Genomic DNA, 21,524 nt, shown 5'->3' with positions numbered 1-21,524 from the left:
TATCTGTGTGGATGTGTGTGTTTTTTGTCATTATACATCGAGTAGAGTCCACCTACAGTCGTCAGGACCTTCTGAGTTTGGGATTATGCTGTGCAAGGAGCATTACATCGGACTACCTCCACTTTCACGGCATTCCAGAGGACATAATAAGAGCTCCAGGGTCTCCGTGGTTGGTTCTTCCCAGCGGCAAGACAAAGAGGAAACGTAAACAAAGGAGGCAAAAGCGTGGCTGCAAGGCGGGCCCACTAGCTCGGCTAAAGAAACAGCCATTTAAGCCACCGCTTCCGAGTATTTTCCTCTCCAACGTCAGGTCCATAGCCAACAAAATCGACGAACTGAGATTACAAATTGCAGTCAATAAGTGTGTACGGGACAGCAGCATAATATTACTCACAGAGACTTGGCTGCAGCCATCAATTCCGGACTCAGCTATTGAGCTAGCAGGCCGCACGGTCCACCGTCACGACAGGAACGGCCACTCCGGAAAGATCAAAGGAGGGGGTTTATGCATCTACACCAATGACAGCTGGTGCAAAAACACAAAGACTGTAGACAGCCACTATTCCCCAGATTTGGAATATTTGACTGTGAAGTGCAGACCCGTCTACATACCTCGCGAGTTTACTGTTGTCATGGTAATGGCCGTGTATGTACCACCCGATGCTAATGCTAACTCGGCCATGGAGGAGCTGCACAAGACAATAAGCAACCAGCAGAACTCTCATCCAAACGCAGTGCACATTATAGCTGGGGACTTCAACCATGCTGATTTAAGGTCAATATTCCCCAGATTTGAACAGCATATTAAATGTGCAACGAGGGGGAAAAACACATTGGATAAAGCCTACAGCAACATCCAAAAAGGCTACAGAGCAACCCCTCTACCATATCTACACTCAAAAAAATAAAACATTAGATTTACTTAAAAAAGTTATGTCAAGTGGTTCCACACAACTGCTTTAAGTAACTGTTAAGAAATGTTGTTACTTAGTTTGAACTCAATACTGTTAAGTTAGATTTACGTAAGTGTATTGGCTAAATGTAACTTAATTGCAATGCTTAGCTGATACTTATCTTTGTTGCTTTAAGCCTACATAACTTGTTTAGGCAATATCTTTGTAATACTGTTACTTAGCTGGTACATAACTTTTCTGCTTTAGAAGGACATAACCTGGTTAGGTAGTATCTTTGTAAAACTGTTATGTAGCTGCTACATAACTTTGTTGCTTTTGAATTACATAAAAATGTTAAGTAATTTCTATTCAATACAATTACAAATAAATCATTTACACTGGTTACTTCCATACAAAATAGCAAAGTTTCTTAAAAGTTACTTAAAGCAGTTATGTGGAACCACTTGACATAACATTTTTAAGTAAATCTTAGGGAGATCTTTTAGGAAGAAATGAAGACAGCACCCAAATTATCAAACACAATCCTGCCTTTAATAAGCACATTCAGTGCATATAAAATACTTTTTTCCAAGCACAACAGCTTAACACAAAGTGCAATCAATGCAACTTGTTACAAATTCCAAGTGAATATTTTGTGCAGAAAATGTAGATCAGTATAAAGTGCTAACCAACTTGTCGTCAAACTAAAATGATTAAAAAAATGATCCAACAAAGTCCTGTCTTTACTAAGCACATTCAGTGCATATTAAATACTTGTTGACAGACCGAAAAGACTGTAGAGCCGTAGCTTAACACAAAGTGCAATCAATGCAGACAACTTGTTACAACTTTAACTAAATACTTTGTGCATAAAACAATATTTTACTTCAAAGATCAGTGAAGTGCTAACCAACTTGTCTTTCAACAGGTCCAGAAAGCATCCAAATTATCAAAAAAAAATCCTACATTTTACAAGACGTTTCAGGAATTATTTTCAAACACTGATAAGCATGAAAGAGCAAACTAAACTCATTTAAAACAGTGAAAATTGGCTGTTTTGTTCAAAAACTGTACTCTAAAACAGTGCTACTCAGTTTTTCAAGTTATGGTTACATCCCAAGTTGCAGACAGCTGCCAAATGTCACATTCTTTGAAATATCAAATCACAGCGGCCTAACCGCTAAAACTTTTTAAAATGTCTGTCATTTTCTGTATGTTGTCAAGTAGCAGTAGAAGAAGTGCAACACCAATTTTTTAAGTAACAGTATTTTGCTAAAATGCAAATGAACATTATTGTTCTCTAAAACTGGTGAATGTTCCCAAGAAACAGTACTGACAATGAAAAAAAGTGTTTATGAACAACTTAACTATACCTGAACGTAAAGCATTCAAACTAAGTTAAGCAATAAGGGCCTCCCGCTTCCTCCTCTTTATTCAAGGAGTTTGTTTCTGAGCACTTGAACTTTGTTTGATAGCTTCTTAGCATCAAGTCCCATCAGTACTTTCTGAAAAAACTCAAAAGTATACCTGAGGTTGGATGGGTAGCTCATGTTTAAAGTGTAGATCAGGCCGAACAACAACACAACAGCAGTGGCAACATCAGGAAGATCTCTGAGCACAGTGACACCCTCAATTATGATACCAATGTCTTCTGCCGGGTCAAGGTCACGCTCTCCTTCTGGTTTGATGACGTAGATGCCAATGAGCGTCTTCTCCATTTCACTTTCGGCCTCATGGAAGTCCACATCCTAAAAAAATAAATAAATAAATAAACATAATAATACAAGTTGCAGGGTTTCTTATCAATTAAAGGGATATTCCACCCAAAGTGGAAATTTGTCTATTACCATATTGCCAAGAGTTAGATAAGTGAGAAAAAAGCATTTTGTAACCAGCACAGTACATTTCTGATCTTATACCCATTGTTCCTGGTGAGCTCAATAATCATGTCGACTGCAAATGAAAAGTAAAAAGTAACACGACGGATTTGCAGGAGGAGGCGATTTAGACTTGGGTCTACATTACGGTTACGCCAAAGCACCCTGTAATCCATGGCATAGCACTTGGATACAACAACAGTGGTTGAAAAAGCCTCTGGTTTCCATAAATAAACACATATTCGAATATCCATGCACCATGCAGCGGCGGCTTACAGTGTTGTATGTGGTAACCATAATGTATTCCCAAGTCTAAATCTACTCCTCCAAATCCTTCAAGTTACTTATTACTTTTCATTTAAAGTCGACATGATTATTGAGCTCACCAGGAATAATTCGTACCGTTAAAGAGTCATTTGCAACCAAAATGCTTATAGTTCCCATTCACTCCATTTTTTAAATGCTAGGCAAAAGCAAATAGACTGCTGCCGGATCAGGAGAATTATTACACTGGTTACAAAATTATTTTTTCTCACTTATCTTACGCTGGGTAATATGGTAATAGACCAATTTTCACTTTGGGGTGGAATATCCCTTTAAGCTGCAAAACAGTAGACAGCTCAGAGCGAGATGAGAGGTGTTGGTCCATCATCTAGATTACACGGCAGAGCAACAAAGCAGAAAGACAGTACACTCAGCCCACATTACCCCCCAACTGTAATGGCAAGGGTCACTCCCACATAAGCTCGTGCTCTTATATCTCCAATAATGTTCTAATTTAAACTTTTTGTTATAATCTAGTGAATGTGTATGAGGAAAAATTACCGTCAGTTAAATTTTTATTACTGGAAATTGTTTCTCTTTGATTACTTGCCTGATATTCTTTGATCAAGCTGTTCGGATCTTCATTGAGGTAGACTGCAAGTCCTTTCAGCGTACACACTCTTCTCATTGCAACTGTGTCGTTCTGTAAAACATAAAAGCAAATTTGACTTGGCTAAACTTTAAAGACATTTTCAGTTAACTTCAGCAAAATAAATGTATATAATGCTTTGAGAAAAAAAGTCCATGACACACTACAGAAGAACAACAAAATTTAAAATAAAAAAAATTAAGGAAAGAAGGAACATTATCATTTGAAAAAATGTGACGAGCAACAAAAGGTAACCACAGGATCCCAAAAAAAACCAGAAACCCGACCAAAAACAGCAGCATGAAGAATCCAGTGAGGAAGAGGATGAACAAGAGGTCACACCAAAGCCAGCCTTAACAGAGGATTTTTTTTTAAAGTAAACCACTGAGTCCACTGATCTAAGGCTTAGGAGGAGAGTTCCAGAGTTTGGGGGCCACAGCAGCAATGATCTGTCACTTTTGGTCTTTAGACTGTTGTGCACTACCAGGCTTTGATCACTGGACCTCAGGGACCTGCTGGGGGCGTTGGGACTGAGAAGATCTCCATTGTATGATGGTGCTTGTCCATGTAAGGCCCTAAGGACCAGAACCAGGATCTTGAAATGAACCTTGAAGTTAACCAGCAGCCAGTGACGCTGGAAGAGAAGCGGGGTGACGTGGGTGTGTTTGGAGGACTTGAACAGGAGGTTTTGCAAGGACAAATGAAAAAACAGTTGTAGTACTAAGCCAGGGTTTCCCATAACCCTGGTCCTCAGGGCCCACTGTTCTGCATGTTTTCCATGTCTCTGCTTGAGTTTGGGTCACTGAACTCGTGTGTTGCACAGTGTGTCACGTCTCTAGAGTCCTAAGAGTGTGGCATGGGCAGCCGTGTGCGACGGCCGAAAAAACGCACGGTGTGATCCCGGCACAAAACAACCAACAGCAGAGGACATCCAGGACCACAATCTGAATATTACAGACAACACCAACAAGTACCAGATTCAAAACTGTTTGTAAGGTAAAGCATGTTGGTGCAATAGCTTTACTTTTGAGCTGATTTTATAAGACAGACCATCGCATCATTACAGAGTGATAAATCCGAATCTGTGAGCCGCGTAAATGCGGCAAGGCGCAAAGGTGAAAAGTGATAAAACTCGATTCTGATACGTTTTGCCTCGTAGTAATATTGCCGCTTGAGTCCCTCACCTTTGTTCGCTGAACGCACATCAAGCGTTCTTGTCACAGAGGGAAGTCCCCCGTAGTGGAGCCAGAGCAGCGCGCTGCCTCGGTTGACAGCAGAAGTAAATAACACAGGCAGACCATGGGCTGCTCAGCTTGTTTATGATCAACTGGACGGACGCAGTGATACTACGTTCTTTTGGCCGTTAAGAAGACAGATTGCTCGTCTGTTTAGGGACAGTGAGAGACAGCCAGCGGTTCAATTGAGTGGTAAAATCACTCGCAGAGCGGAGCGTGGAGCGGGAGAGACAACAGGTGAGCTCCATGCTAAAACTACTGTCTGTTTACCATGGTCGCTGCAATTGACGCTGAATACGTGACCCTGTACGTCACATGCGGGGGGGGGGGGGGCGCTCAGAGACCTCCCTTTATCCCGTCTTGGTTTGAAAGGTGCCTGATGGCAGTTTATTCTAGCTTCAGCTTTTCTACTGTAAATGCCAAAATTCTCCCCAGGGAGCCGCGGCAAATCCCGTTTTGGAAACGCTACGGTCCTGTAAAAACCGCTTTTAATTCTGGCAATTTTTTTTATGAAGTATCCAAATCAACTTAAAACTTTATTACTGTGACAACACTATCATGAAAAGGACAAAGAATAAACAATCCCATAATACCAACATTAAACTTTACCTTACAATAGAAGGAGACAACAAAATCATATGTATTAAAAGAGGGAATGAAGCATTCAAAAAAATTAATTCCAAACCTCATCAATTGCAGCCATGATTTCTGTGATCTTGTGTCCAGATGTTCCTCCCTTGTTTCTGAAGACTTTGGTCAGTTTGGTTGTGTTGTTGTCCAGCCATAAATGTGGATGTTAGTGGGACCGTAGTGATGCGCTGGAATTCAGCATTTATCTGTAAAATAAACAAATGTTTAGCGTGATGGGTTTAAAATATTGCATGTGGAGTGCATTTGCAGATCAACTGATTCAGTTACCTCACGTGGAAAAAAAAGAGCTGGCCATCGGCTTTTAAAGTCAGCTACGAAGGGCATGTCCTGAAGAATTTCTTGCCTCCGGTGAGGAAAGGTTTGGGCCATTTTTGCTTTGATGGTTTCATCGTTGTTCTTCTTCTTGAACTCTGAAAGCAGCACCAACCTTTCTTCTTCCTGACTCTCTCGGGTTTCTCCAGCTGGATAATCAGGGCAGAAATTCACCTCCGCTCTCCTGGGTTTCTTGACTTGGTTGGGATGCACATTACTGTTCCCTCTTCTTTTGAGAGAATTGATGAGCAACTCACTACACCCTAAGTTCTTCAGTTTTCCACGATAGTTTGACATTTTATACTTCAAATTGATCTTCCATGCAGAAAATCCAGTTTCTGAACCCTTCTCTTTCAAGCATGGATGCTTTACAACCAAAGCTTGGCAAACATCACTAAGATTGCTGTCTGAAGGGTAAGCTTTGTACTTCATAATTTCTGAACACAAGCTCTCTAAAATGTCAGACTTGAGCTTTGGTTTTAGGGTTAAAAGTGTTCCATTGGCTTGGAATTCCTGGTTGCCTTTTGTCAATTGCAGCTCTACATCGAAGCTAAACTCAGGTATGCGAAAGTCCAGTGGCCAGGCTTCTGATCGCAGCGTGGAGTTTGCTGAGCTCGAGGAGCTTGATGACCTGGATTCTGGCGATGACAGTATATCTGTGTCATAATCAGGGTTGTGGCCAGAGCAGGGGCTACCCAAGTTAAATGAGGACACACTGCTTTCATTACTACCAGTGGATGTTTCTGGTACACCTGTTTTAATCACTTTTATTTTGTCCATGTCTTTTAGATCAAATGTGGATGTCATGTTAAGGAACTGATTAAAATCTGTGTCCATGTACTGCAATCTGAACTGTTCAGAATCTCCGCTTTGAGCTCGTTAACATTCTTTGGTATCCCCAAAGGAAGGGTTAACTTGAGTGCGTTGTTCTCCCCCAGGATTATCAGAAGCTTTGTTGGGGCTGTCATTTCTGATGTCCCAATCTCCAACTGTTACTCTAAAAAATAAGTGCAAGAACATGAGCAGGTGGTTCCCAAACTTCAGTACATGTTACAATAGTGAAGCAGGTATTTTTTTAGTGGTATTCAGAATTTTGCAGCACAATTTTTTTTCTAGTATTTTTACAAGGCTTGAAACATATCCGAGTAGATTTAAGTTCTGGTCCAACTATTTTTAAGAACCAAACTTTGAGAAGAACTGCTATACAGCACAAAAATTAAATCGGCAACATGGACATTAAAATTACCTGAACAGTGTATGTATCTCTTTAATGTAACAATGCGAGAAGCTCCGACTTGGTAGTCACAAAGTGGATAACAATCCACCAGATCCTGATGTGCAACAAGAGAAATTTCCTTTGGAGATGGGTCAATTTTGAAGGATCCATAGTGTTCAGTGTACCACGAGCTCAGTTTTTTTACTATAAACACCAACGAATCTGCCAAAATACACATCTGCAGGATTTCAGCAAACTCTGGCAGACCCCCCAGTGATCCATGTACTATTAACATGCCCTTCCTGTAGTAGATGCCCGCAACAGACACACTCTGGGCAAGGCTAACTACAGCTGTGTCAGGGTACTTTTCAGCAAGACAATGTGCAATTTCACGTTTGAGAAGTTCAACTGGGACTGCCGAGACTCGTGAAACCTCAAAAGTGGCTTTGCTACAGCCTGATGAATGCATGTAATGGCCAATCATGAGCTGGTGTTTGGTTGACAAAGACAGGGTTATGTTTTTGAAGCAGTTTGTGTGTCTAGCAACTTTTTTAAAAAATGTGTGCTTTGCCTCGAATCTGATTGTCCATAATAAGGCAAGTGGACCAAAATGGCGAATTATTGAGGGATAATGAGCCAGAAAGTGATGTTTTGGCAATGGTCTTCTATCTGGGCATACTTCTTTGTACCTTTGATGGTGGTCTAAAATCTTACTCTCCAGGTATGCAACTGAGTCACTGTTATGAACAGGACACACAACAGGCTCAACAATATCCTTCAAATCTAGTAGAAGTCCCCAAGCTGGTTCGTTTTCAGGTATGTGTTGTCCAATAATAAGTGGCAGAAGTCTTAGTAAACACCAATTTTCATGTGCATTGCCACCAACAGTTTTTTTACTAAGAAAATTGTGAGGCAATTTCTGAGGGCGATTAGTCTGATCCCCTCCTTTGTAGGGAAATGACTGACAAGTCTATTTAGATTTTCAAAAGTGATGTACTTCTTGCCTATTAGTATTCGAAGGCACTCAGCTATCTCAAAAGGCACAATACCTTCAAAAAGGTCATGTGCAAGATCACGGGGGAAACCTGCAGTGACCTTGAAGAAAGACAGACTGTCTGCCAAGACACACGAGCTTTTCACACCACAACAAGCTACCCCTGTCTCACGTGCAGTTGCTATGTGTACACGATGGAGCTCCTCAGTTCTCAGAGAAAAGTCACTATTTGTAGCTTTTGATTCAATCTCTGAGCGTGTAGCAGTACAAAACCTGCAAAAGTAATCTCCAGAAAAACTTTCCACAAAACCGGCCAATCCATGAGCTCCGAGGCTGTCTGCCACTACATATTGGACAGTGCCTTTAAAGTTGACCCCTAAATTGTCAATGAACACTCCCTGCTGCTCTAAAATGACAAGGTCTTGCAAAAGTGGCTCAAATATTTTTGGATAGCCAAAGGTCCTAAGGTCCTCACTTTTGCACAAGAGAGCCAAATAAATAGAAGAGAGGGATGAATGACTACCTGGTGGCAAGTTACCTAAAATCCAGTAAACTGAGCAAAGCTTTTTCCGTGATGTCCCCAATGGATTGCAAATTTCGAAATCATCAACATAAAGACAAATAGAGATTCTTAGTTCACCGCCTGAGAAAAACTCATTATTTTGAAAATGTAGACCATCTTTATATGATGTATATTTTTCCTTATTTACAAAAGGATTCTGATTGTGGCTAGTGACAAATTTGTTCAGTATGTTTTCTTGTTTAAATATCTGCTGTAATGATTTTAGAATAGGAATATACTGAAAGGTCCTCTTGCTTTGGGAGTCGAGAATGTATTCAATTGGATCAATTACTTCAAAATGTTTTCTGTAATACTGTCTGCGTTTGAAGGCAGTGGCAAGTGTGCTGTCCTTTTCTATGGCTTTTAACAAAGGGTTAAAAGAAACTGCCTTTGTCAGTTCTTCAATAACAGGCTGGTCTAGACAAAGGTTATGATTCTTGAGTATGTCTACAATTACTTGATTTGTCAAAGGCACTGATGCACAGCTTATCAGGTAGTGCAATTCTGAAAGCAACTCGTCAATTGCTATGCTGGGAACATGAAAATAGTTTTCCAACTTAAGTAAAAGAGATGCAAAATTAAGTTCTATTACATTTGCCAAATCTTCAGTCTCACTTGTAGTTGTATCGTGATCAATATTTGCACTTATGTCCTCTTCTACAATAGTGTCTGTACTGTCATCAGCTGATGTTTGGCCTACAATAGTGTTAGCAATACCGATTTTAAAGTCTTTTAAGGTATAAGGATTGTGTTTCCTATTTCGATGAGACTTGAATGTACCATAGATATTTGTTTTGAAAGAACAACCCTCAAACATGCAATGCACAGTCTCGTTACATTTTAGATGGTTGTTAATGTGAGAAAAATACTCCTGCTCTGAAGCTTTGTTGCAGCAGGAACACAAATGGCAGTTAAATGTTGCCAAACTCACAGACTTGTCTAGAGTTCTTTGGGTATGTGATCTGCTTAAGTGGCTATGTAGAGCATTCCATGTTTTGAAAACACAGACACAATCAGAATAGGCACATGGATACTGCTGTCTACTATGAACTAACCTGTAGTGTTTTAATAACAGAGCTCTTGATGACACCACTTTTTTGCACAATTTGCACTGCCACATCAACGTATCTGGGGGAGAAGCACAAAAGACATTTTCATTACACTGTCCCTGAAAAAACTAAATAATTTGCACATTGTTAATGTTTCATATTAATCAGTTTTATTTTTAATATTGTATGCTACAACAATGAATTTATTGATCTACATTATCACCACTGCATATTGTGTAAATGTGTGTGTAATCTGACATTAAAAGTCGAGTGAGAAATCCCATGGACATTGTACAACATTAATGCAGTTCATCTTACACCAGCTTACTAAATGCTTTCTGCAAGCTACATCAAAACGTAAGCTGAAATATTAGACAGAAAATACACCCTAACCTGTCTGCTAGCGAGGAGCGCTTCTCCACTGTTGTTGGCTAAAGTGCAACGCAGTCAGGCGTCCGAGTATAAACTCGGCGCGAAAGTGCGTGCCGGACCGAATGCACTGCCTGTACCGACGCATACCGACGCTAGCGCTACACTACATTTGGGCTGAAAACAGAGCTTTGCTATTGCAATGGAGTCCCCTCCAAAATCATTTGGAAACTCACGTGCAGCAAGTCCACGTTAGCAAACCTTTACCGGGCAAAACCCTGCCTGTACTCTTTTCTTAGTAGCACTTGCGACATTAACTGACGTGTGAACATATATATGTAGACGGGCTTTACAAGAAAAATGACTTCTTACCTGATTTTTGGACAAAAATGCGGCTGAACCAGTCCACATGGCGAAGAAAGAGCAAGCTTGAGAAAGAGGGTGGTGCGCATGCGCATTGGCCCTTACTTAGGCGGGCTCTGCACGCAGCAGTATGTGCAGAGGGACAAACCTGTGAATTTACTCAACAATGTTACGTTGACACAGTTCAATGACTTTGTGTAACAACAAAAAGTAACAACATTTCATTAAATTTGCACAAACACTTTAAGAATTTTTGCAAAATCGAGTTTATTAAGAACAAACAACAAAATCTACTTTAGTAAAAGCAGAGATAGGCTGAGTTCATTTTTTTGAGTGTAGGTTTGTCAGACCACATGTCCATGCTGTTGATCCCTGCATACACTCCCATTAGGAGAAGAGCCCCCCCCCCAGTCACAAAAACTGTGAAAACCTGGCCAGAAGGTGCATCACATCAGCTGCAGGACTGTTTTGAAAACACGGACTGGAGCGTGTTCGAACATCAGGACCTTGAACAGCACACAACATCAGTGCTTTCATATATTAACTTCTGTGTCACGGCTCAACGGCACGAGGGAACAGGGATGGACACAGGCGCAGAAACCAACCCGGAAGCGAGGTGACAGAAAACAAATGATTTATTTCCGCCCACAGGAAAACAAAGGTGAAACACAAAGCGACGCCACCACACTAGTGGCGCGTAGGATTCGTCTGTGATAATGAGGGCGACCTAGACACCTCTAGGAGACGGCTGAACAGCGGGGACAGCGGGGAGGTAGAAACAGGACTAGGTAGGGGCCGGGGCACTGGAACAAGAGGAGATCACGATCAGAGGGATCCAGCAGACAACCAATAATCCTCCGCAGTTGAATTGAATTGCCTTACTTGGTTTCAGATGGAGGGGACAGGTGGAGCGGAAAACCCGGAAGCGGTCGAGGCGTGGGGAGGCAGGCAGGTGAGCAGTGGGCCGGCAGGCCACGTTGTGTGAGCAGCTGGCGGCCCAGGTCCAGGAGGACGGGAGCGAGGGGAACAAGATCTCCACTCCGGGTGCTATCGCTGAGGACAAGAAAAGACAGGTCAGTCATCACACGGCGTTAAGACAAGGCTTAGGATGCTCCACTGAACTAACATGGGAATAGCAGATACTCAGGCGATGAGTGGTTGAGAGCGCAGGTCTGATATACCGCTGGCACGATTGCTCACAGGTGGTCAGCCAGGGAGGGGCAACCAGACTCCGCCTAAAGGAGGAGGAGCCGCTGTCTGAGACCTGCAGGTGCCCAACCAGACCATGACATTCTGTGTCAACAGTGTCACTGTGGACAAACGTCTCCAGGTGTATTCCAACCAGAAACCCTGGATGACTAAAGAGGTCCAGGTCCTGCTGAAGCAACGTGACGCCGCTTTTAGATCCGGTGATGGTATGCAGTACAGTTCAGCCAGATCTGAGTTGAAAAGAGGCATCAGAGAGGCCAAGGCAGCGTACAAGAGAAGGATCGAAGACCACTTCAGCACCAAAAACTCACGACAGGTATGGCAGGGAGTTCAGCACTTAACCAACTACAAACCTGGCAATACCACGTTGACTGAGGGTAACGCGGAGCTTGCGGAGGAGCTGAACCACTTCTTCACACGCTTTGAGGTGAAGGGACCAGAGGCAGCAGCAGCAAAAACATCGGACAGCAGCAGCAGCCCAAGCCTCATAGTGCAGGAATATGAGGTGAGGCGCACACTGAGGGCAGTGAACCCCAGGAAGGCCACCGGACCAGATGGGGTAACCGCAAAGGTCCTAAAAGAGTGTGCAGACCAGCTGGCTGGGGTCTTCACTAAGATCTTCAACACTTCACTGTCCCAGTCCTGCATCCCGCCGTGCCTAAAGTCAGCCACAATTGTCCCACTGCCAAAGCATACTAACATTAGCAGCCTCAACGACTACCGACCAGTTGCTCTAACACCTGTTATAATGAAGTGCTTAGAGAAACTGGTCCGACGTCACATCATGTCTTGCTTGCCACCCACACTCGACCCACTCCAGTTTGCATACAGAGCTAACAGATCAACTGAAGATGCCATCGCTACAACGCTCCACACCACCATCTCTCACCTGGAAGTGCAGGGCCGTTACGCCAGGCTGCTGGCAACAATAATATTTATATTTATAACAAGGTGCAATAATAATTAATGTGCAATAATAACAGTGTGCAATACACATACACTTATTCTTCTTTTTTATACTAAGTTAATATACTGTGTTGTGTTGTTTGTTGCGTTGTGATGTGTCATATTGTGTCGTGTTGTGTTATATGTAGTGCCAACGTAGGACAGTTTTTCCAATTTCATTGTACTACTGTACTATGTATGACTGTGCAATGACAATAAAGAGTTATCTTATCTTATCTTATCTTATCTGTTGGTCTTCAGACAACAATTCTGATGGCTTATGAACCAAATGGGACAGGCAAAAAAAAGAAAAAAAAAAAAGATCTACTACAATCTCTCTGAGGTCTTTAGTAAAAAGCAAGCCTGTACCCTTCCCCCGCGTCACTCCTGCAACTGCAGTGGTATTCTCTCCCTATCCCCTCTCATTCATCTGTTCTCCTTGTCCCCTCAAGAAATCAAGGCCATGAAGGAGTACATTGCAGAGGCTTTCCAGCAGGGCTTTATTTGACCCTTCACTTCCCCTGCAGCCACAGGTTCTTTGTTGAGAAGAAGGATGGGGGCATCCATTCCTGTACTGATTATTAGGGTTTAAATAAAGTACCCATCAAGAATACCACAGTCTTCCTCTGCTCTCGACCACACTTGACTCCCTCTCCCAGCCCCAGGCTAAAGCCTCCAGACATTCCCCATTGACCAAGCAGGTCCTTCCGGGACCACTGGTTCATCACTGCCCCCATGCTACTCCATCGATTCTGCTAAATCATTTGCGGTGGAGGTGGAGGCCTCCGATGTGGGCACCGGCGCCACGCTCTCTCAACAAGGTCCAGATGGAAATAATGCACCCATGCTGCTACTTCTCAAGAACATTTTCCCACATGCAGCAAAGAGATGGCATTGGGGAGAGGGCTTTAGAAGAGTGGTGGCATTGGGTTATGGGAGCAAAAGAACCTTTCCTGATCTGGACCAGTCTTCAGAACTTGATCCACATCCAAACTTCCAAGCAACTCAATCCCAGGCAGGCTTGTTGTGCCCTCTTATTCGAGTCCTCCAACCTTCATCTTGCCTACCATCCTGGTGCCAAGAATGCTAAGTTGGACACCCTCTCCAAACAGTTTTCCTAGGTCAATCTTACGCTGGAGCCTTGCCCGGGTCGTAACACCCGCGAGGTTGTATCTGCTTGTGACATTTGGGCCTGTGCCAAATCCTCCAGCCAATCTTTTGCTAATGACCTTCAGCCCCTCCCTGTTTCCACACATCCCTGGTCTCACGTCAGTCTTGATTTTGTCACCAGTCTTCTGCCAGTGGATGGTCTCAACATTATCCTCACCTTTTTGGATCACTTCTCTTAGGCAGTACACTCGGTTGCTTTATCTTTCTAGGTACCTGGGTGTTCACCTGAATAATAAACTGGACTGGAGCCACAACACTGGTGCTCTTTACAGGAAGGGTCAGAGCAGACTCTACCTTCTGAGGAAGCTGAGGTCATTTGGAGTCCAGGGAGCGCTTTGAAAGACCTTCTATGACTCTGTAGTGGCATCTGTCATTTTTTACAGTGTTGTATGTTGGAGCAGCAGTTTATCGGCAGCTGAGGAAGAGGTTGGATAAACTCATCAGGAAGGCCAGCTCTGTTCTGGAATGCACCCTGGACCCAGTGCAAGATGGCGCCGGTGAGGTCGGCTGCCGTCACGACTGCTCCGACCACTTTTTCTTTGTCTTTATTTTTTAAGTTAGTTTTCAGCGTTTCTAAATAGGCAAAATCATCACCATTGGGTACATTAGGTATGACAGTGACACTCTTGTTTCTATTGGTATACAATGTACTCAGAATTCGAAGTTTTTAACTCCGGATCCGAGCTGGCCGAGTGAGATCTTGAGGGAGAACAAAGGGAAGCGGCAGCGGCGGCCTAGAGGGAAGCGAGCCGGCGTCAGGAACAGGCTGAGAGCTCGTGCACACTGCACACCTCTGCCTAGCATCCTGCTCGCCAACGTCCAGTCACTGGAGAACAAGCTTGATGACCTCAGGGCCAGGATAAAGTTCCAGAGAGACATTCGGGACTGCAATCTCCTCTGCTTCACCGAAACATGGCTGAACCCAGCGGTGCCGGACCACGCCATCCAGCCGGCCGAGTTCTTCTCGGTTCACCGCATGGACAGGACACGGGACTCGGGGAAGTCAAGGGGAGGCGGCGTGTGTTTAATGGTGAACAACAACTGGTGCAACAGTGCGAACGTTGTTCCTCTCACACGCTCCTGCACACCAAATCTGGAACTACTGTCCATCATGTATCGTCATTTTTATCTACCTCGAGAATTTACATCGGTCATTGTAAGTGCCGTTTATATTCCACCACAGGCGGACACGGTCACCGCCTTATGCGAGCTGCATGAGGCACTCACACAGCACCAGACACAACACCGGGACGCTGCGCTTGTGACGGGGGACTTTAATAGTGCCAACCTCAAACGCGCAGCGCCGAACTTTTATCAACACATCACCTGCCCCACCAGAGGTGAAAGGACACTGGACCACTGCTACACTACGGTCAAGGACGGCTACAAGGCACAATCCCGCCCTCCGTTTGGCAAATCCGATCACGCCGCCATCTTCCTCATGCCAAAATACAAACAAAGGCTAAAACAGGAAGTTCCGGTTCAGAGGAAGATCGCGTGCTGGACTGATCAATCGGTGGCCACGTTAAAGGACGCACTTGACGCACATTGTTCCTGTCCCGAAGAAACCCCACCCTGCTTCTCTCAATGACTATCGCCCTGTAGCCCTCACCTCAGTAGTGATGAAGTGCTTTGAACGCCTGGTCAGAGACTTCATCATTTCTTCACTACCAGACACACTGGACCCACTACAGTTTGCTTACCGTCCAAATCGTTCCACAGACGATGCCATCTCTCATCTCCTCCACACATCACTTATTCACTTGGACACTAGAAGGGGGAATTATGTTAAAATGCTCTTCATAGACTACAGCTCTGCATTTAATACCATAATTCCCTCCACACTCACCACCAAGCTGGAGCATCTGGGACTCAGCTCATCTATGTGTCAGTGGATCTCCAACTTCCTAACTGGCAGACCACAGGCAGTAAGGATGGGCGGACATGTCTCAGCCTCCACCACTCTCAGCACTGGAGCCCCCCAGGGGTGTGTTCTGAGCCCCCTGCTGTAATCTCTGTACACATATGACTGCGTGGCCACTACCAGCTCCACCACCATCATCAAGTTTGCTGACGACACCGTCGTGGTGGGCCTGATCTCTGATAACAACGAGACGGCCTACCTGAAGGAGATTAGGAATCTGGAGAACTGGTGCCAGAGGAACAACCTCCTTCTAAACGTCAGTAAGACAAAGGAGCTGATAGTGGACTTCAGCACTAAGCAGGAGAGGAACTACCAGACCCCTGTCATCAACGAGTGCCCAGTGGAGAGAGTGGACAGCTTCAAATACCTCAGAGTTCACATGTTGCAGCTTAAGCAATGCATTACCTCTCTACTGGCACCACCCTCTCCAGCCCATGGAATAATCTGTGAGCGTTTCCTGCTCGTGGCATCCAGTAACACTGTGAGGAGCCTTGGAGTCATTTTTGACCAGGGTATGTCTTTCAGCGCACATATTAAACAAATATGTGGAACTACTTTCTTCCATTTGTGCAACATCTCTAAAATGAGCAAAATATCCTGTCTCAGAGTGACGCTGAAAAACTAGTTCATGCATTTATTACTTCTAGGCTGGACTACTTTCCTAAAAACTCCCTGAAAATACTACAGTTAATGAAAAATACTGACAGGGACTAGAAAGAGAGAGCATATGTATCCTATTTTGTCTTCCCTTCATTGGCTCACTGTTAAATGCAGAATCAAAGGCTAAATACAAGGTCTTAAATAATCGGGCCTCATCTTATCTTAATGACCTTGTAGTACCATATCACCTCATTAGAGCACTTCGCTCTCGCACTGCAGGCTTACTTGAGTATTTAAAAGTAGAATGGGAGGGAGAGCCTTCAATTTTCAGGCCCCTCTTCTGTGGAACCAGCTTTCAGTTTGGATTCAGGAGACAGACACTATCTCTACTTTTAAGATTAGGCTTAAAACTTTCCTTTTTACTAAAGCAAATAGTTAGGGCTGGATCAGGTAACCCTGAATCCTCCTTTTGTTATGCTGCAATAGGGTTAGGCTGCTGGGGGATTTCCATGATGCATTGAGTATTTCTTCTTCAGTCACCTTTCTCATTCACTATGTTTTAATAGACCTCTCTGCACTGAATCATACTTGTTATTAATCTCTGGCTTTTTTCCACAGGATGTCTTTTATCCTTTATTCCTTCTTTCGCCCCAACCGGTCATGACAGTCGCTCTCGCTGGAGGTTTCTTCCTGTTAAAAAGGAGTTTTTCCTTCTGTCGCCAAAGTGCTTACTCGTAGAGGGTCATATGATTTTTTTGGTTTTTCTCTATATGTTTTATTGGAGGGTCTACCTTACAATATAAAGCGCCTTGAGGTGACTATTGATGTGATTTGGCGCTGTATGAATGCATTGAATTGAATTGAACAAACAAAACCAAATCCAAAGAACTGCAGCACACTCAAGTTTCAGTGAAGCTATTAAAATAGATTTCAACTGCACAAATCTCAGAGTCACAAAAAATCCTTCATCTTAGAAAATTCTTTAACTCCATGACCATTTCAGCATTTTCCTTCTAGACAGCTTAATTTAGGTTCTCACTGATCTACAAATAGGATAAGATATTAGAATAAGGCAAGATGAACATTATCTTTCACAAAGCTGAAAAATGCCCGTGTTAAAGAAGCCAAAACATGAAAAACACAGTAAAATAAAATATCACAGGAAAAAAAATCAGAGACAGGTGAAAACCAGGTAAAATATCGAGTTTTCACAAATGGAAAAGAACAAAAATGTAGGGCTCAATAAGTGTAAAATTAAATATAATCCAGTAAGCAACTGAAAAAGTAAATCCATCCATTTGCTTCCCTTTTTCAGGGCGGGGTACACCCTGGACAGGTCGCCAGTCTGTCACAGGGCTAACACACAGGGACAGACAACCATTCGCACTCACATTCACTCCCGCATTCACAACTATGGGCAATTTAGATTTTTCAATTAACCTATCCCCACAAACTGCATGTCTTTAGACAGTGGGAGGAAGCCGGAGTACCCTGAGAGAACCCACGCAAACACGGGGAGAACATGTAAACTCCACACAGAAAGACCTGGGCCTGATGGTGGAATTGAACTCAGGACCTTCTTACTGTGCGGCAACAGTGCTAGGATGAGAACTTGATCAGTTTCATATTCACAGATTAAATGTTTTCCTCTGTGAACCACCTTGTCCACTTGGAGTCCTCACACTGTTTTGTGGATAAGGCTTGAAGGTTAAAGCCAGCCAGGAACAAATCAGTGACTAAAGCATGGCTAGGAGTGGAAGTTACTGGGAGTGCTGACACATTAGCAGCAACGTAATACAGCGTTATAACAGTGCTGTTATAACGCTGTATTACGTTGTTAATGATAAATTCATGTTGTAGTGGTGCTGGGTTAGAATCAGTAAATGGTTCTTATATAGCACTTGTTTTATAGCACACAACTTGTACATTGACCCATTAACACAAGCACTTTTTTTTCTTTGCTGTTTCTAAGTGCTTACTATCTAACATTCATACACATTCAGAGGAACATGGGCTCCAGTCTTTGCATGCCAAAAGGATATTTGGCATGCAGACTGGAATCAAACCACAAACCTTCTGGTTACTAGGCAACCTGCTCTATCACACAAGCTATAGCCACCCCGTTAATTGGGAGTGAATAGTTGCTTGCTGCCATCTTTTTCTTGTGTGTCTGCTGTTTCTGATCTCTCTATGTTTGATCTTCTCTGATCTCTGCAGACTCTGTCAGGCTGCTGAATGGTTCCAGTCTGTGTTCAGGCAGACTGCAGGTGAAGTCTAACCAGAAATGGTCCTCAGTGTGTGAAGCTGACTTTGACCTGCAGGATGCAGAGGTGGTCTGTAGGGAGCTTGGCTGTGGGCCTCCTTCAGTCCTCCAAGGGGCGCTCTATGGAGAAGTGGAGGCTCCAGTGTGGGGCAAAGAGTTTCAGTGTGAAGGCCATGAGTCTGCTCTCCTGGACTGTAGAAGCTCAGGCTCAGCTAGAAACAGCTGCTCGCCTGGCAAAGCTGTTGGACTCACCTGCTCAGGTAGAAGAGGAGCTGCAGCTTTGATCTGGTTCTAACTCACTTTATCATTTTACTGATGTCACTCTGTTTTCTATCCAGAGCCTCTCAGGCTGGTGGGAGGAGCCAGTCGGTGTGCAGGTACACTGGAGTTCAAACATCTGGGAGAGTGGAGACAAGTAGCTGGGATTTACTCTAACAGGACCCTGAAGGAAGCAGCTGTTATTTGTGAACATCTGGACTGTGGCTCTGCTGTTTATACAGGAAATACAAACAGGTTACCATACATAGCCAAAAGTGTGTGGATGATGAAACCTGAGTGTCTTCAGTCAGGCTCTGCTCTGAGAGAGTGTTTAACATCACATGTTGGACCTCCATATGGAGTACATATTATGACAAAATACCCTAGCCACGTGGATGTCACCTGTTCAGGTAAGCCTATCAGTGATATCAACATCATCATCATATCAAGGTTGGTAGGGTAGACAATGGGTGTTTTCTGTTACTCTAACTTCTGCTTTCTCACATCCTCTCCCCTCCTGTCACCTGTAAATCGTTCCCTCCAACATGATGGATCATCCACTTCCTTAAATGCACCTGGAGGAGATGAGATGAGAATACAGGTCTATTCTAAATGGGAATTTTGGAAATTGTTTTCTTTAATTAGGTTCAACACCCACCTGCAAGCTATAGCCACCCCGTCAATTGGGAGTGAATAGTTGCTTGCTGCCATCTTTTTCTTGTGTGTCTGCTGTTTCTGATCTCTCTGTTTGATCTTCTCTGATCTCTGCAGACTCTGTCAGGCTGCTGAATGGTTCCAGTCTGTGTTCAGGCAGACTGCAGGTGAAGTCTAACCAGAAATGGTCCTCAGTGTGTGAAGCTGACTTTGACCTGCAGGATGCAGAGGTGGTCTGTAGGGAGTTTAGCTGTGGGCCTCCTTCAGTCCTCCAAGGGGCGCTCTATGGAGAAGTGGAGGCTCCAGTGTGCAGCAAAGAGTTTCAGTGTGAAGGCCATGAGTCTGCTCTCCTGGACTGTAGAAGCTCAGGCTCAGCTAGAAACAGCTGCTCGCCTGGCAAAGCTGTTGGACTCACCTGCTCAGGTAGAAGAGGAGCTGTATGGGCTCAAAATGTGGTCATGAATATTTTGTACTTGTAAATCAGTTTTGTACTTGTAAATCAGGATTTGTATGTGTAAAAAAATTTGTGTGTTTGCAAAAAGAATTTGTGTGTGCGTAAAAAAAAGATGTGTGTGGACTTAGCCAAAAAAAAATCCCTGCAAGTTACAAGTATGAATTTTGACCCTATTTTTCTTCCTTTCGTCTGATTGGTGAATGTCATGTCAATAACAAATGTAACAATCCAATCAGAGAACAGATGGGTTTGGCTGTCGGAGGGGTGCTTTTTTTTGAACTGCAGGTGAAATGCCCTTTTACATGCCAACCCAGCGTTTTCCTTCATCACCACGAAGGAAAACAGTCTGTGGTTGTCCGAGTTTGGTGATTTTTGTGTCACAGGTCTACATGTTTAATACAAGGACTTCCACAGCCTTTTCAACAGCGCTGTGGGGAGGGGCAGCGTTTTGGTAATGACAGTCTTCATTACAAAGCTTTCTTCGTTATGAATTAGCATACATGTTTTTATTGAACATTTGAAGAACCAGCAAAAAAGAACAGAAACTCTTGTAGAGGACATAAAGTCAGAGATAGAAACGACAAGGAGCAGGTGCATCTAGTACAGGTAGAGCTGCTGCAAAAACCCACAGAGCCCAGCAGCCAGCGCAACAAATTCTGGATCCTTTGCTTTTAGTTAGCATTAGCAGCACATCCTGCGTCCGATGTGAAAGGACTTTTATGGTGCGCACTGTGACTCACAGCAATGGTCCCGGGTCACCCCTGACTTTGTGTTAAACTAATCCTAAAGTAATAATGGTATTTCTAACCACTGACATACCACAACTTTATCCTTTCAACAGCTGCTGAAAGTAAGGGGACCTAACTGCTATCAGATATTTATATAGAGATTACCCTTCAAGGACCTGCAGTTCAAAAAAGCGCCCCTCCGACAGCCAAACCCATCTGTTCTCTGATTGGATTGTTACATTTGTGATTGACATGACATTGACCAATCAGATGAAAGGAAGAAAAATAGGGTCAAAATTCGTACTTGTTACTTGCAGGTTTTTTTTTTTGGCTAAGTCCACACACAAATCTTTTTTACGCACACACAAATTCTTTTTACACATACAAAACTGATTTACAAGTACAAAATATTTATGACCACATTTTGAGCCCATAGGAGCTGCAGCTTTGATCTGGTTCAAACTCACTTTATTCTTTCACTGATGACTCTGTGCTCTCTGTTAGAGCCTGTCAGATTGGTGCGAGGAGCCAGTCGCTGTGCAGGTACACTGGAGTTCAACCACCAGGGAAACTGGAGACCAGTATCTGGTTTTGGCTGGACCCTGAAGAAAGCAGCTGTTTTCTGTCAACATCTGGGCTGTGGCTCTGCACTGAAAAAAAGGGACTGGCCATCTCTTGGATTTATATTAGCATCTTGCGTGTATTTAACACAAGTACCTCATGTTTTAAGGTTAGGTGTAACTATTTAGTGTAGAAACTACATGATATGCAGAGAAGGTACATTAATTTGTTCATATCACGTTCAAGTGAAGTAAGACAATAATGAAGCAATGTCAAATCTCGCGATATCGCACGTAATTTCATCTTGCGTTCTTTTGATCGTGG

The 21,524-nt window shown here is 43.4% G+C and overlaps 1 protein-coding gene and 2 long non-coding RNA genes across 3 annotated transcripts in view; 1 reads left to right on the top strand and 2 right to left on the bottom strand.

The window, feature by feature from the left end:
* The window catches only part of LOC113015262 (scavenger receptor cysteine-rich type 1 protein M130-like), a 42,946-nt gene that overhangs the window by 8,788 nt on the left and 12,634 nt on the right, over positions 1 to 21,524 (top strand). The window contains exons 5-8 of the mRNA XM_026157212.1: positions 18,500 to 18,805; positions 18,884 to 19,213; positions 19,575 to 19,880; positions 21,144 to 21,337. Of these exons, the coding sequence (XP_026012997.1) occupies positions 18,500 to 18,805; positions 18,884 to 19,213; positions 19,575 to 19,880; positions 21,144 to 21,337 (1,136 nt within the window). The remainder of the gene's footprint in view (positions 1 to 18,499; positions 18,806 to 18,883; positions 19,214 to 19,574; positions 19,881 to 21,143; positions 21,338 to 21,524) is intronic.
* On the bottom strand, positions 6,749 to 10,489 carry LOC113019625 (uncharacterized). The gene is made up of 3 exons (XR_003272064.1): positions 10,444 to 10,489; positions 9,709 to 9,781; positions 6,749 to 6,878 (listed from the first exon to the last, which is right to left on the bottom strand). It is a non-coding gene; the product is annotated as an uncharacterized LOC113019625 (long non-coding RNA).
* LOC113019622 (uncharacterized) lies at positions 11,052 to 11,654 on the bottom strand. The gene is made up of 2 exons (XR_003272061.1): positions 11,561 to 11,654; positions 11,052 to 11,487 (listed from the first exon to the last, which is right to left on the bottom strand). It is a non-coding gene; the product is annotated as an uncharacterized LOC113019622 (long non-coding RNA).

Source organism: Astatotilapia calliptera, chromosome 3 (assembly GCF_900246225.1).
Source record: "Astatotilapia calliptera chromosome 3, fAstCal1.2, whole genome shotgun sequence".
Taxonomy (NCBI): domain Eukaryota; kingdom Metazoa; phylum Chordata; class Actinopteri; order Cichliformes; family Cichlidae; genus Astatotilapia; species Astatotilapia calliptera.
The sequence above is the reverse complement of the archived record's forward strand: the minus strand, read 5'-3'. Positions and strand labels throughout refer to the sequence as shown.